Source organism: Callithrix jacchus, chromosome 9 (assembly GCF_049354715.1).
Source record: "Callithrix jacchus isolate 240 chromosome 9, calJac240_pri, whole genome shotgun sequence".
Lineage (NCBI taxonomy): Eukaryota > Metazoa > Chordata > Mammalia > Primates > Cebidae > Callithrix > Callithrix jacchus.
The window spans coordinates 84,386,254-84,401,286 of record NC_133510.1 but is presented as its reverse complement, the minus strand read 5'-3'; the positions used below and the strand labels follow the sequence as shown (position 1 = coordinate 84,401,286).

The window sequence follows — 15,033 nt, the reverse complement described above, 5'->3', positions numbered from 1 at the left end:
AAAATCTAGAGCAAGAAAATTGCTTATTTCTTTTATGAATTCATTGGTCTAAAAAGATTCATCTTGTGAAATATTTTATTGTATAATGAGCACTTGTATAGTGAATATAGAAAACCCAATGATAGATAAGAAACATGAATATTGACTCTAATATTAGTTATTTATTCCTGTGTAAGTAATTACCTGAACACTTACTGGCTTAAAACTGTCTTATTTCAAAACATCTGTGGGTAGGAATTTGGCACAGTTTAGCTCCTCAGACTCCAGATCTCTCAAAAGGCTGCAACCAAAGTATCAGACTATGGGAGGAGCAACTTCTGAATTCACTTAACCTGAGCTTAGCAAGCTTCAGTTTCTGGCTAGTGATTGGCATGAGACATCAGTTTCTTACTACCTTGATCTTCCCATAAGAGATATGGTATGGCAACTTCCCCCAGACACGTGTGTGTGTGTGTGTGTGTGTGTGTCTGAGAGAGAGAGAAAGTCAGTCTTTTGTAATCCAATCTCAAAAGAGATTAAGAAGACATCCCAACACTTACCATATTTTTTACTAGGTCTATACTTACACACTTACAAGAGGTGGATTACACAAGGACATGAATACCAGGAGGTAAGAATCTCTAGGAACCATTTTAGAGTCTTCCTACTACAGTTTCCAAAGGCATCCTAAAGAATCTTATAAAATAAGACATACTGTTTTCTTCTCTCTCCCTTTTTGACAATTTCTTCCTTGCTGAATACAGTTTCTTGGTGTTTCCCTTGGTCAAAAGTTACTTATCTCTTTTCCACAGCTAGTTAAAGTTTGTTTTTAGCTATTTTCCATTACTAGGTCATTGCTGAGTTAATCTTATGTGAAAGACACTTGACAAATGCAATCTGGACAATAAAAGAATGATTAACTTAATGTACTTCCTCCTAATGTGTTTGCAGGAGGTTCATAACATCAGGCAAAATCTGTTGAAATGATTCACTTAGTATTGGTGACTAATTCCAGTAAGGTATTATCTTATCATTGTGCCTGAGTATTCAATGCCACAGAACAGAAAACAGTGTATAATCAAAATAATTTCAGGTACTGAAACAGGATGCTTTAAGGCAGAGTCCACCCACACACAGGAAACTGCCCACTGAAAGTGTTCTTCCTTTTATCTGTTGTTGAATCAACGTATTTATTGAAAGATTACAGAATATAGAGAGGTATGGATAAACCTATGCTAAGAAAGTTAGAATTTACATGGAAAGAAAGTACATAGAATGATAATATAAGGCAATATATACATGAAAATACATATAATAAAAGTTCAGTGGATGGAGAGGTCCCTCCTGGCTGGGCTGGTCAAGGAAGTTTCATTTGGTTTGAATCCAAGGTATTCTTACATTCATACTAAGCTTGTTCTGGCTTACATTTTTAATTCCCCCTTTTGGTAGGCTGAATAAATTATCCCCAAAATGTCTGCATCTTATATCCCAGGACGTGTGGCTATGTTACCTTTGGGACATTGTGGGTGTGAGAACACTAGGTTAAGAATCTTGAGATGGAGAGAGAATTCTGAATTAGCTAGGTACATCCAGTATAAGATTCCTCATAAGAAGGAGGCAAAAGGGTTAGTGTTAGAAAAAGAGATGTGAAGATAGAACTAGAGATTAAAGTAATGCTCTTCAAAGATGGAGGAAGGGGTCATAAGCCAAGAAACGCATGCAGCCTTTAAAAGCTGGATAAGGCAAGGAAATGCATTCTCCCCTGAAGTTTCCAGAAGGAACATAGCCTGGGCAAAACCTTGATTTTTAGATTCTAACATTCAGATCTGTAAAAGAATAAATTTGTGTTATTTTAAGTCACTAATTTATAGAAATTCATTACAGAAGCAATAGGAAAGTAATATATTCTTCACATAGAGTGGAATTTAGTAGTTTACTCATGGGCTATGTTGCTTTACCTTTCTAGACAATCCCCTTAGGTCAAGCACTTCAAGATACACTGCCCACTGTGCAGCTCAAATCTGATCCTCAGGAATATACACCTCTGTGTGTTAGGGGAGGAGGAGTGGGAAGCTGAGTAGTGAGAGACAGGAATAGGCTTTGATGCCTAAATCTAAAGATGCCAAAAATCATGAAATTTAATATATTTTCATGAAGAAATTTCCTGCCTATTATGCCAATATTGCTCTCATTAAGAGACTAGGTTTATCAATTCTGGCAGAATCTGTTTTACAGTATTTTCACATGACTTATAGTTTTTTGCTTAAGGACGTGGAAATACTGGGCACCACCATATTAGTTTTGGTCTTTGGACCAAAGCTAAAATTGAGAAATATTCCAATTTTAATATTATGTTATATAGCTACTGCACTATGCATTCAAGATTCACAATCCAGTTTAAGGGACGCTGGAGGCAAAGGAATGAAGACTTATCTACCATTTACATGTCACCATATTCTTGCTTTGAATGGTACTATACTGTGTTTACTGAAACCAGTACATGTCAGAACCAGGGAAGCCATATACTTGCTTTATGGTAACTGGTTTACCATGGAGTCATGCTAGGTAAAGACACTTATCACTGTTTCGTGCTAAGTAAGGACTGTCTGTATTATCTGTTTTGATTGCTCTCAAGCAAAAGAAACATCTAAACTTTGCCACTGCATTAACACCAAGGAACTTAGCATTGTATGCACTTTGAAATTCTTACCTAGTTGTGTGGCTCATTTGAATGCTGTCAGTTACATTTGGGAGGAAGAATAAGTAATGAAAAATATGTCCTAGAAATATAAAGGAAAGGAGAGATAAGGATATAAAATATTCTAAATTGATCCCAGTAAATTAAAGAATATTAGAGACTTTGAAGCTTGATTTTAGTTGTTTTTGGGGGGAGGGAACTTGATTGGATGAAAAAAAGAACAAGACTGTCTGTAGAACATAAAATAACTGTAGAGCATTCTGTAATCGACTAAATCTCCAGCACTATGCTGTGATCTAAGACTCCTACATTATGCTATAATCTCAATTACTTGACTAGCAAAGCATCAGTGCATTTGATGCTCTGATTTCAGTCAGTTATATTTTTATTTAATAGTATTATTTGGTATTGTAAACATTTATTCATATTAGAATTCTGGTAGCATCAATTGAAATGGAGCTGCCCAGAAGAGAAATAGAGATCTCATATGTTCTTTTGCTATTTCTTGTTAACATTATGATCATCACTTATTTCAAAAACTGAACTAAAAAATAAAAATAAAATTGAAATTCACTTATTATAATTTATAACTTGATAAATTTCTTACCCAAAGAAAACAACAATGCAAAGAGATTTTTTCTGTATATTTCTAAAATTAGACTTCCTTTAAAAATTTTGCATATCTGATTTTGGATAGTGTTGCTAATTGCTGTTTTTTTGTTTTTGCTTTTGTTTTAAGTTAAGCTACGATGTCTCCCCCAGCTCTATCCAATTTCTCCATGGCTATTATTTCCAAAATTAATGTATGAGCAGGAAATACTTAATATTCAGCTGAAAATCCTATGCCAATTTTTTCTAGAAGTGTGAACTTGAATTTGAATATATCATCTATTTTCTTGCCAGCTCCTTTGATTACCTTAAAACTGTTTGTATTAATTGGCTTAATACCTAAATTCTGGTAAGGGAGAAATATGGTTAGATAAATATGTATTAGAAATATCTATTATTAGCAGTATCTATTTTAAAAACATACATATATATATATATATATATATATATATATACACAAATAGAGATAGATAGATAGATTTTTCATTAACCACTTGCCCTGTTTTTGCTTTCAGTTCAGAAAAAATTCTGCCTTGTGGTTATTTATGAATCAGATATATTGCCTTAAGGTATCACAGTCAGTGGAACTGCAGTTATTAACAGTTGGGAAAGACAATATTTTATTCTTTCCTCTTATAAAAATCACCTCAGATAGGCTAATCTCCAAGTTTTATTTCTTTTTAAACCCAGTATTTTAGGCTATTATTTACTGGGTTGAAAATAAAACCTGATTTTTAAAATTAAAGTATATGGTGTTATATTTTTCTAGTTATTTGCTTGTATTTTGTGTCAGATAGGAGAATATCCACACATCATGTAATTGAAGACTTAACTGTAGATTATAATCACAGTAATACAGCCTCTGACCCACTGAACAAGTGAGTCTCCTGTAAATTGTGTGTATCTAGGATTATAATATTGATACTCTCATTTAAATGTTGAATTCTTCCTGTCAGTGGCTATAACACATTTCTAACATACTTAAAGCTGCCCACAATCATGGCATATAAACATGTGGTATCAACATGTTGAAAGAGGAATAAATTTGTATGGATTCATGGTGTGCATGTTACCCAATAAATAGTTTCTATTGTATAGCAAAAATATGGCTCATTTTTATTATGAAGAATGAAAATAATTTACTTTAGTATGACATTGGTGAAAAATTTGTAATAACCAAAGCTGTAGAAATGCATAAATGATATGAGGCTATCTGGGGAAATAAAATGAATCTTAGGCTTACTTCTTTTTTAGGCAAAATAATCTTTAGAAATCTAATGGGATTTATACCTAAGATTAGTCTATATTTGGTCTTATTTGCCTGTATTCTAGTGCTTATCTGTTATAAAATATATCTTTATGTAATCTGTATCCATAGCCTATCTTTATTTTACGCATGTGTAACTAGACTGTACCTATGTATTATTACATGAATAATAATTAATATTGTTTGCTATAAGTTATCCATAGGTAGCTTTCCATGAATTATCAAAATTAATTATTATAATATGTATTCCATATTTTTCTAATGTGGGTACTAGGACATACTTTGATTTATTTTATGTAAGGAACATAAAGCAATTTGCCTAAGGTCGTACAGACAGTAAGTAGTAAAGCCAGGCTTGAACCTGTTCTCCTGATCACTAAGCTGTCTGTTTTTACATGTGTGTTGCATTTTTCAGGCTTGAAGTAAAATTGGAGAGCTGTTGACTACTCCTTAGGCAAACTTTCTTGGGACAGTACCTCTGTTGTGCGAGAGTAGAACCCTCCCCTTGGTCTGAGGGACTCAGGAAAGCTTCCTGAGGGGAGATGGTGCCTAGACTGAGTTTCAAAGGATGAATAACATCCATAAGGTAGGGGTGGCTTTCTGGACAGAAAAGTCTTAGGTGCAGAAGCATAAAAGTAAGAAAACACTTGTCACAATAAGGAAGTGCAGGATTCATTATAAGAGTGCAGGGTTTCTTTCGGGAAAATGGTAAAAGGTAAAGTGAGAAAAGTAGTTCAGAAATGTATAATGATGGTTGATGGAAAACCACAAGTGCAGAGGTTTGATTATCATTCCTTCTTAGGAATGGGGACCTTATTTAAAAATTTTGAGTACAGAAGTAACCTGTCTATATTTGCATTTAAAATACATCACTCCGGGGCAGGGGTGCTCCAACCCTAGCCTGCATCAGACTCACTTGAAGGGCTTGTTAAGCGGTTTTGGATGCAGTCAGACTGGAGTAGGGCCCATGAAATTGCATGTCTTAAAAGTTCCTGTGTGATATTGCTGCAGCAGCTGCTGGTGGTGGTCCTCAGGTCACCCTTTGGGAACTGATTTGAAGAAAAGATGATGTAAGAGTGAGAGTGGAAAAAGGAACTCAACAAAGACACTATTTTGGAAAAAGCCAGAGGTGGGGGGAGGTTTCAAACTAAGCTAGTAAATGTAGCAGTTAATGAAAGAATACAATCTATTAGGCAGATGTTTACAAGGAAAACTAGATTGGATTGGTATATGAATACAAGCGAGAGAAAACTCTTGATATTCATAAATCTGGATTGGATAACTAACTGCTTATTGAAAATATCAACAGAAATAGGAAATTGGCAGTTGGGCACAGTAATGGCTGAAAAAGAGAGAAGATGATGTCTTATTTTGATATACTGAGTTTGAGATGGCAAGGATGCATCAATGTGGAAATGTTGGAAAAGAGAAGTAGATTGAAACTGAGTCAGGAGTTAGCAAAATGTTTCTTTATCACTTCAACCATATGAAAAGGAATGGACAAGAAAAAGCCACACACAAAATTTATGAAGTGGAAAATGTAGAACCTGAATCTTTGGCACTTTCTTCATAAAGCCCCATGCTATGCACTGTTGAAACACTTGTGTCTTTGATACACATTATATTTCTTATTTAGGTTTGAATTCAGACAGAAGACTTTGTAATTAGAAATATATAGCCGAGATCTTAGGAATTTTACTTTTTTGCTAAATCTAATGTTATCAGCTCATATTTACAGATCAATCAAGGATAATCATTCTCCCATCAGATGTTATCAGCCACCTCAGAATTTTTCTGCCTGTAATTTGTTGCATTCCTTTGTCAGACAGTCAATAAGAATTTATGTTTTCTTCCAAGTCACCAAGTGGCATGCCAAGAGGTCCTCCCTATTCTTTTCTCACACTTCACTTTATTCAGAAAGCATCATTGTTAAAAATCATTGCCTCTGGAGTCAGCCTCTTTGGTCTGAACACGTATTAGCTGTGTGACTTTTGTTAAGTCATTTAAACTCTGGTTTTCTTGTTTTTTTTTTTTTTTTTTTTTTGAGACAAAATCTTGCTGTGTTGCCAGGCTGCAATGCAGTGGTACAATCTCAGCTCACTGTAACCTCTGCCTCTTGGCTTCAAGCGCTTTCCGTGTCTGAGCCTCCCAAGTAGCTGGGACTACTGGGACTGTAGGCATGTGCCACAACACCTGGCTAATTTTTTTTTTATTTTTGTAGAGACAGGGTTTCACCATGTGAACCAGGATGGTCTTGATCCCCTGACCTTGTGATCCGCCCGCCTTTGCCTCCCAAAGTGCTGGGATTAGAAGCATGCGCCATTGTGCCTGGCTGAGTCATTTAAACTCTGTACGACCCAGTTTCATTATTTTGAAATGGTGAAAATAATAATGGCTAAGAGAGTTAGGATGTCACCTAATGCCGCAGTAGAGCTCTTCTTAGCCATGGTGTCTGTTTCAGTAAATGCTTAATAAATTTTAATTATTATGTTACTCAACCAGTTCCTGGACAAACTTACTTGGTATTCATTCAAAAGTAAGTACAATTCTGGCAATATGAAATACCCAAACTAATTGTTACTCTATAAAATTTACCACCACAACCCCTGTCTGTTATAATTTTAACACCATATTTCTCAAAATTCTTCCTCTTGTTGTTCTGCAGATTTATGTTCTTTTAGACTGAAAAATCCTTAAAGTCAGAGAGCGTGTCATGTCTCTGAATGCTATGACTGTGACCTTGATTTACTCCTCATTGTGTCCTCCTGTGAACAGCACAGTGTCTCAGCCACAAAATTTGCCCCATTGCTCTTTTTTGAAGGAATTAATTGTATGACTCAAGGAAAATTCAGATTTGGGCTGGCCTATAATCAAAGTGAAGAAATAGATATCTCCCCTTTTTTTGTTGTTTTAAAGAGTAAATAGGGCACCTTTTGGCTTACATAGGAAAGATTTATAAAATTGGTCTATGTGTTTCCTGCTTATTCTCTGCCTCCCAGGAAATTCACCCTGTAATGTTGCCAAGGAAACACTAACCGCTTAAGTCTGCATGAGGAGGAAGATGCCTTATTAACAAACTCAGCTTCATTATTTGGATGCTTGCCTTAAGGAGCTGGTATTCGGTGATGAAAGATTGTTTCCATTAAGCCTTATGTGAAAAAGTGAATGATTCATTTAAATTAATTTTGTCTTCTCTTACTCTCAATGCTATGAACCTACACACTACGAAATGTTACATAAAAATAAACATTATTGATTTTTAGTTTAATATATTTGAATCATTTATTAATGCCAGCCACACATGTTAGGTCTAATTTTCAAGCATTGATTTATTGATTGTACAATGATTCAGGTGTCAGACCTTTAATCTGAAGCATTGGCAGTATTTAACCAGAGGATAAATTTAATGTATTGTTTATTAACTATTAAATCATTTTGCGTTTTTTCCTTCTGATGTACTAGAAACCATGTGATACATAGAAACTTAGTACCTCAAGAGATGAGAAAACACATAGTTGAGGGATTTTTTCTTTAGGAGGATGTCTCATTAGTGATATATGATGGAACAGAAAATACACTGGGCTTGGGGTTATAGCACTTGGGATTTTAAAGCTTTTTTCCAGCATTCACCAGCTGTGTGATTTGGGGCAAGTAATTTATTAGTTTATTCATTCAGCCATTCTATAAAGATTTATTGTGCAAACATTATTGCTTTGAGCCATGCTTTCAAAGTGATACAGTTATACAAAAATAAGAAACACTTCACCATATATACTCTGAGACGCAGCTTTTTTATATGCAAAAATAATATGACATACTTCATTCATTCAGTAATTGTATTATTCAGTAAGTATTTATTGAGTCTCCGCTGTGTAGCAAGGTGATCTATAGGTTGATGATAGGTATTCACCACTTGCTGGACTCTTGGCAACATGGTTCTTGTAACTTTTTTAGGTTTAAAGGTGGTTACAATGTCTAGCTTTTGCTAGTTCCTGTGTGCCACCATTCCTCTGGACCCTGTAAACTATTCATACTGCTATATATCATCCTTTATTAAATGCTCTTCTGTAGAGTCTCTGAGTTTGTCCTTTTTTTCACATGGAACCTTGACTGATTTAGACAATTAGGGAAGGTCATTCTGAGGTTTTGGTATGTAAGCTAAGATCTGAATGAAGCGAGTGAGTTAAATAGGAGGATATCTAGTGTTATGGTTTTGATGTTCTTCCCCTTCAAACCATGTGTTGAAATTTGACACCAAATGTTGGAAGTGGGGCCTAATGTGAGATGTTTCAGTCATGAGATAGATCCCTCATGAGTAGATTAATGCCCTCCCTTGGGGATGAGTGAGTTCTCTATTAGTTCCCCAAAGAGCTGGTTGTTACAAAGAGCCTGGCACCTCCTCACTCTTTCACATAGCTGGCTCTCCTTAGCCTTCTGAAATAGGTGGGGACAGCCTAAGGCCCTACTCAGAGGCAGACGTTCAATCTTGAACTTTCTGGCCTCGGAATTGTGCACTGAATAAACTAACTTCCCTCCCTCCCCTCTCCTCCCCTCCCGTCTCCTCCCCTTCCTTTCCCTTCTCTTCTCTTCTCTCCTCTTTTCTCTTCTCTATTTCCCAGACTTAGGTTGTCCTTTATAGCAACACACAATGGACTAGAAAATCTAGAAATGAGCACGCTAAGAAGCAGGAAAAGCATGTGTAAAGGCCCTGAGATAGAAGTCAAATTTTGAATATTTTTTGGAATAGTAATGAGGCCATGGTGTCCGAGAAGGCAAAAGGGATGGAGAATGGCAAAAGATATGGTCAGAAAGATAGTTTAGACCCAGATCATTGAGGGCATGGCAGGGAAGAGCAATAAGTTTGTGTTTTATTCTAAGATTGCTGGGAAACCATGGAGGGGTTTTGGTCAAGGCAGTAATGTAATCTAACTTATATTTTAAATGGATAGTTCTGTATACTATGTGGAGAATATATAGGGGAGAGGGAGATAAGAAATTTATGGACAACAATTAGAAAGCTATATATATGGATTTTCAGTTTATGTGATGGATATTATTGATATAACCCAAGGGATTAGGATTATATGAATGAAGGTAGTGAGAGGTAGTCAAAGTCAAGTAGTATTTTTACAATAGACCTGGGTAGGGTTTGCTGATGGATTTGGACCTGAGCAACTGGGTGAATGGTGATGCCATTTAATAAGAGTGCAGTCACTGAGATGGGAACCTAATTTAAGGGAAGACTTATGATGGAATCAAGAGTTTAATTTTGTATTATTGCATTTTACATGGCTATAATACATACATCTAAGTGGAGATTGGAGTGGCAGTGTGGGTCTCAGAGGATAAATTGAAGCTGAAGATAGAAATTTAAAATTTATCAGCATACATTATATTTAGAGCCACAGTACTAAATAAAATCATTTAGCGGGTGAAAATAAATGTAAGCCAACAGGGAAAAGTATTTCAATAAAAATGGAGTAGTCAGCTGTGTCGACTGAAGCTTAGCGATCAAGAAATATGAGGACAGAACATGAAAAATTAAATTTGAATGATTGGATGTCATTTTCAACCTTGATAAGAGGAGTCACAGTGATGTGGTGGGCACAACAGGACACATCAAGAGAAAGTGGGGAATGGGTGAGGGGAATTTTGAATTTTTCTATAAAAGAGATGAAAGAAATGCTTAATTTTGATATTTTGAATACAATAAATTTTGTAAAATGTTTACATATACCTAATACTTCATTAAATATTTTAAGGACTTGAAATAATTTTAAATATAACCATTCAATAGAAATTGTTGTTTTACTATTTCACATTGATTCCACTGATAATGATTTTTATAGACTGCTTAATGAACTCATGTACTCTATATTGAAATATGACAGCTTTTCCCAAAGAATCTATAAACTAGTCCCAAATTATAAATATGAATGCATTAGTTTGCTAGGGCTGCTATAATAAAATACCATGGACTGACTTAAACAATAGAAATGTATTTTCTCACAGTTCTTGGGCTACAATTCCAAGATAAAGGTGTTTCCAGATTTTCTTTCTTCTGAGGACACACTTCTTGGCTTGGAAATTCCTGGTTTCTTCTTGTGTTCTCATATGGCCTTCACTCAGCGTGCACACATCCTGATGACTCTTCTTCTTAAAAGTACATCAGTCATATTGGATCAGTCACCTTAATCACCTCATTAAAGACCTTACATTCAGCAGGGCATGGTGGCTCATCCCAGCACTTTGGGAGGCAGAGGCAGGTTGATCACCTGAGAATGGGCATTCGAGAACAGTCTGACCAACAAGGAGAAACCCCATCTCTACTAAAAATGCAAAATTAGCTGGGCATGGTGGCTTATGCCTGTAATCCCAGCTACTTGGGAGGCTGAGACAGGAGAATCACTCATTTCAAACATTCCTTAAATGATACAATCAAGAACTTAAACTCTACCATTATGTGTCCCAGATTCTATATTGCCTTAATTCTCTGGCAGGTCCCTGCATTATTTGAATCAATTTTTATTAGCCTCTTTTGTAGCTAGAATGGGAGAGGGAAGGAGTAGTTCTTCCAAAGGATTATGGGTGGAGAAAAATATACATACATTTCCATTAGAAAGGAGACCATTTAATAATTTTCTTGACAAGTACTCCTTGTCATTTATGACCTTTAATAGAATATGCATGAATAAATCTCTTATCCATTATGTTCCTGTTCAAAGTTAGCATTTTCAGATGAAAACAGTGATAACACTATCCCTCCCTGTCTTTTTCCTTGAATGTTTCCATCACATGCTCATCTCAGCCCCATATTGTATAATTAAGGTTCTCACTTTTTAAATGTCATGGGAAAATGATCTGGTTAAGTCCTAAGTGAATTAGTAGCCTAAGTCCTCTCAATGATATCAAAGTATTGGCCATTTTCCTAATCATAGGTATTTCATTTTCTATTACTTCATTTGTGACTTAATTATTCTTTTTCTTTGCTTTCTCACTGCAACATATTTCTCCTTTCTTCATCATCCCTGTCTTTCCAACTAGATGCAAACAGATAAGAGATGATCAGAGTCATAAGAAAGAACCTTTTTAGCCAAAAAGTGTAACCATTCAATGTAACCCAAAACTCCTTTCCAGCAGCCTTTGAGCCGAGTTGTGTTTTTTCATTTGGAGGGATGAGGGATGGTTTACAACTTTAATCAGTTGCAAACACAAAAAACCTGGGTGATTTTACTTTAAAACCCAGAATTTCAACTTCTGGGTCACGTAATTCATTAGTAACTCTGGAAACAAAGCCTTAGAACTGATAAGGCTGACTTGTAGTTGTCACTATAAACAGGTCACAGCCTCTACAGCCTATCACACTGTCACCTATTTCTCCATTTGTAACTTTAACAACTATAAATCATTATTCAAGCATGACCTTCAGTGATTACTGATTAAAGATTAAAAATTAATTTCTTCATATTTTTATCTTCTATGTATAGAAAGAGTAGACCATAGATATAATTTAAAAAATTTTCAACAACATTGATGATCCTGGAGAATATGAGGTGAAATCAGCCAGGCACAGAATGACAAATGTCACCTGTTCTTACTCATATGTGACAGCTATAAAAAAATGATCTTATGAAGGTAGTGAATAGAATGGTGGTTACCACAGGCTGGGAAGGCTAGTTGGGAGGTAGTGAAAAAAGAAGAGTTGGTTAATGTGTGCAAAAATACAGTAAGATAAAATGAATAAGATCTAATGTTCAATAGCATAAAGGGTAACTATCATTAACAATGATTTATGGTGTATTTAAAAATAGCCGGAAGAGTAGATTTGGAATGATTCCAACACAATGAAATAATAAATGTTTGAGGTGATGAACCTAAATTTGATTATTGCACATCAAATATTGCATCAAAATATATGTGTATCATAAATATCACAACTATTATGTACTCATAAAAACTAAAAATAAAACATTTTTTAAAGTTTTGTAGGTTAAATATTTTCCACGGGGTTAATATTTTTGAAAATAATATGTTAAACTGAAGTTTTCTTAAATTTTCTTTTTTCTGTTCTCACTTCAGCTCTTCAAAGATGAAACATCTGCATATTTCAAAAATATCTGTTTATATGTTTTTCTTTTTATAGACTGTCCAGAGTTGGAGAGAATATCTAGATCTTTAGATGTAGACTATTTGCGTAGTATTACAGTGTCCAAGATTGCAAAAAATAATAATGAAGTACCTGATGTGCCCAACTTTGCAGCTAAATAAATTATTGCATTGTGGGACAGGGGGATTCTTCATGCTGTGAGTAGCATTTTACGATCAACACTTCTTCCCTTTTCAGGATATCGAATCCCTAACAGGAGGGCTGGCTGGTTCTAAGGGGGCTGATCCACCGGTAAGTTAGAGTCTTCATTAAATTTAACTGTTGATGAATTGAATTGTGTAAACACCAGACCGTCAGCCAGTTGCTTGTATATTATTTGTCATATGCAGGTACGTTTTAGAAATATAGCTATTATAATAATTAATACAGAAGTATGAAATTGCTTTGAGGTGTGGTCTGGTGTTTTAAAAACTCTTAAAAACTTATCTCCATTTATTGGATTTAAAAATAGGAATAAAATTTTCATTTGAATATCTTAGCAATTTATGTTCTACTAATAGGCTACATGAACTTGAGAGTTTATTTTTCTAAATATGAGTATAGTATTTGGGTTGCAATATATTTTCTGGTTATTTAGAAAAATTATGTCTGTGTGATAAATAGTATTGACTCTTGATACTGTTCTTTTCTACTTAATTCAGGAAGCTTCTGGAAAATTAGAAACAGTATTCTAAAGTTTCTAAGAATTATCATTTATAAGCAGTAACAAAAGCTTAATGGTCTATTATTGAAACATCTTAGTTGTTTTGTGATGTCTGATGTCAGAAAACATTGATAGATGACATTCCCTTGACTTCATGCTTGAGATCGAAAATGAATTCAAAGAGTATATCTAAAGTACTAAGACAGATTCGACTTATATCTCCAAAAAGTCAATGCATATATTTTTATCATTACTTGCTTTTTTATTTAGCAAATTGAAATGTAATGAGGAACACACAAACCCCAGTGTTATCATTTTTTAGCTATTCTTCACATAGGCATCTAGGTGAAGTACTTTAACTCCATTAAAACACCAGTGAGTTGTTAAAGAGATAACTTTCAATTACAGCTCTTTCTCTCCTGTCTCACTCTCATGTGTCTCATGGTGTTAATCTAATTTTCATCAAGTTGCTCCTAAAGTATGGCTAACCAACATATTATAATCCTTTTCCCTCTTTTTATTTTTATCATAAGAATTAATGTGGAAAAATATATTGGCTACAGACTGCTGCTTATATTTATCCCCTGAACCTATTGCATTACAGTGTAAGGCAAGATGAAATGTAGGTCAACCCAGAAAGTATATTGACAGGATTAATGGCCAGTCTTTTACTTAAGTATTGAGGTGAGTGCTTATGTGATATGATTTTACCCTTCTGCCTTACATGTTGTTTGTCTATAGAATTCAACTTATATCAGAAAAGTAGATCTATTTCCTTCAAAATACTTCCCTTACCTGTTCACTGATTCCTAGAAGAATTCTACAGTTAGAGATTAGTCGGTTTTCAAAGGATTTGTCCCTTGTTCAAAGCAAAATGAATTATCTGTCTTCTGCAAGTAGTGATAAAAATCTTATCCATTATTTACCTGTTAAAATCAATTAGTTTGTCATACTCTCTAAGAAAGCATGTTTCTAAACATGAAAGATTGAGTGGGCATGTGGCCTAGTTGTTGAAAGAATCCTTTTGCAGGGGAAAAAATGGTCACAGAAAGGAAAAATGGTATCCTGAAGGCAAACCTCATCAGTGTCATTCCCAGTAAATAAGTGAATAGGCATGAGTTATAAAACTAAATATATATATTTATACAAGTATATATATAAATATATGTGTGTGTGTGTGTGTGTGTGTATATATATATATATATATAGAGAGAGAGAGAGAGAGAGAGAGAGAGAGATTTTTTTTTTCTTTAAAAACAACTTATAATATTGTGAAGATTATAGGAGTTTTTTCTTGGCTGTACTTTACCATGATGATTATTTTATACTTATCTTTTCTCAAGTTTCAATGACTGTGCTTATTTTATAACATTTCGTAGCATGGAAAATGTGAAAATTTCAGAGTATGTAAGGGCTTAGGCAATCTAGGGTATCATTAGTACATATCAATTTAGGGTCTCCCACTGTTAAGGATCTATCTGGAACAAACTGCTGGGATCTATGTAACAGTTGTTTACTTTAGCCTTAAGTATCTAGGCTATCTAAGTATTTAGTCCAATAGTATCTAGGGTTACTTCCATCATTTACGAATAAAGCTATGAATGAAGCTATTGTTTTTGCCTCCAAGTTAGAAAACTGAAAATTAGATTAAATCATATATAATCTAAATC

General features: G+C 34.6%; 1 protein-coding gene across 29 annotated transcripts in view; it reads left to right on the top strand.

The window, feature by feature from the left end:
• PPFIA2 (PPFI scaffold protein A2) overlaps positions 1 to 15,033 on the top strand; it is a 506,309-nt gene that overhangs the window by 70,607 nt on the left and 420,669 nt on the right. For all 29 annotated transcript variants that reach the window (XM_078336983.1, XM_078336985.1, XM_078336982.1 and 26 more), the window contains one exon: positions 12,898 to 12,951. In XM_078336983.1, the coding sequence (XP_078193109.1) occupies positions 12,898 to 12,951 (54 nt within the window). The remainder of the gene's footprint in view (positions 1 to 12,897; positions 12,952 to 15,033) is intronic.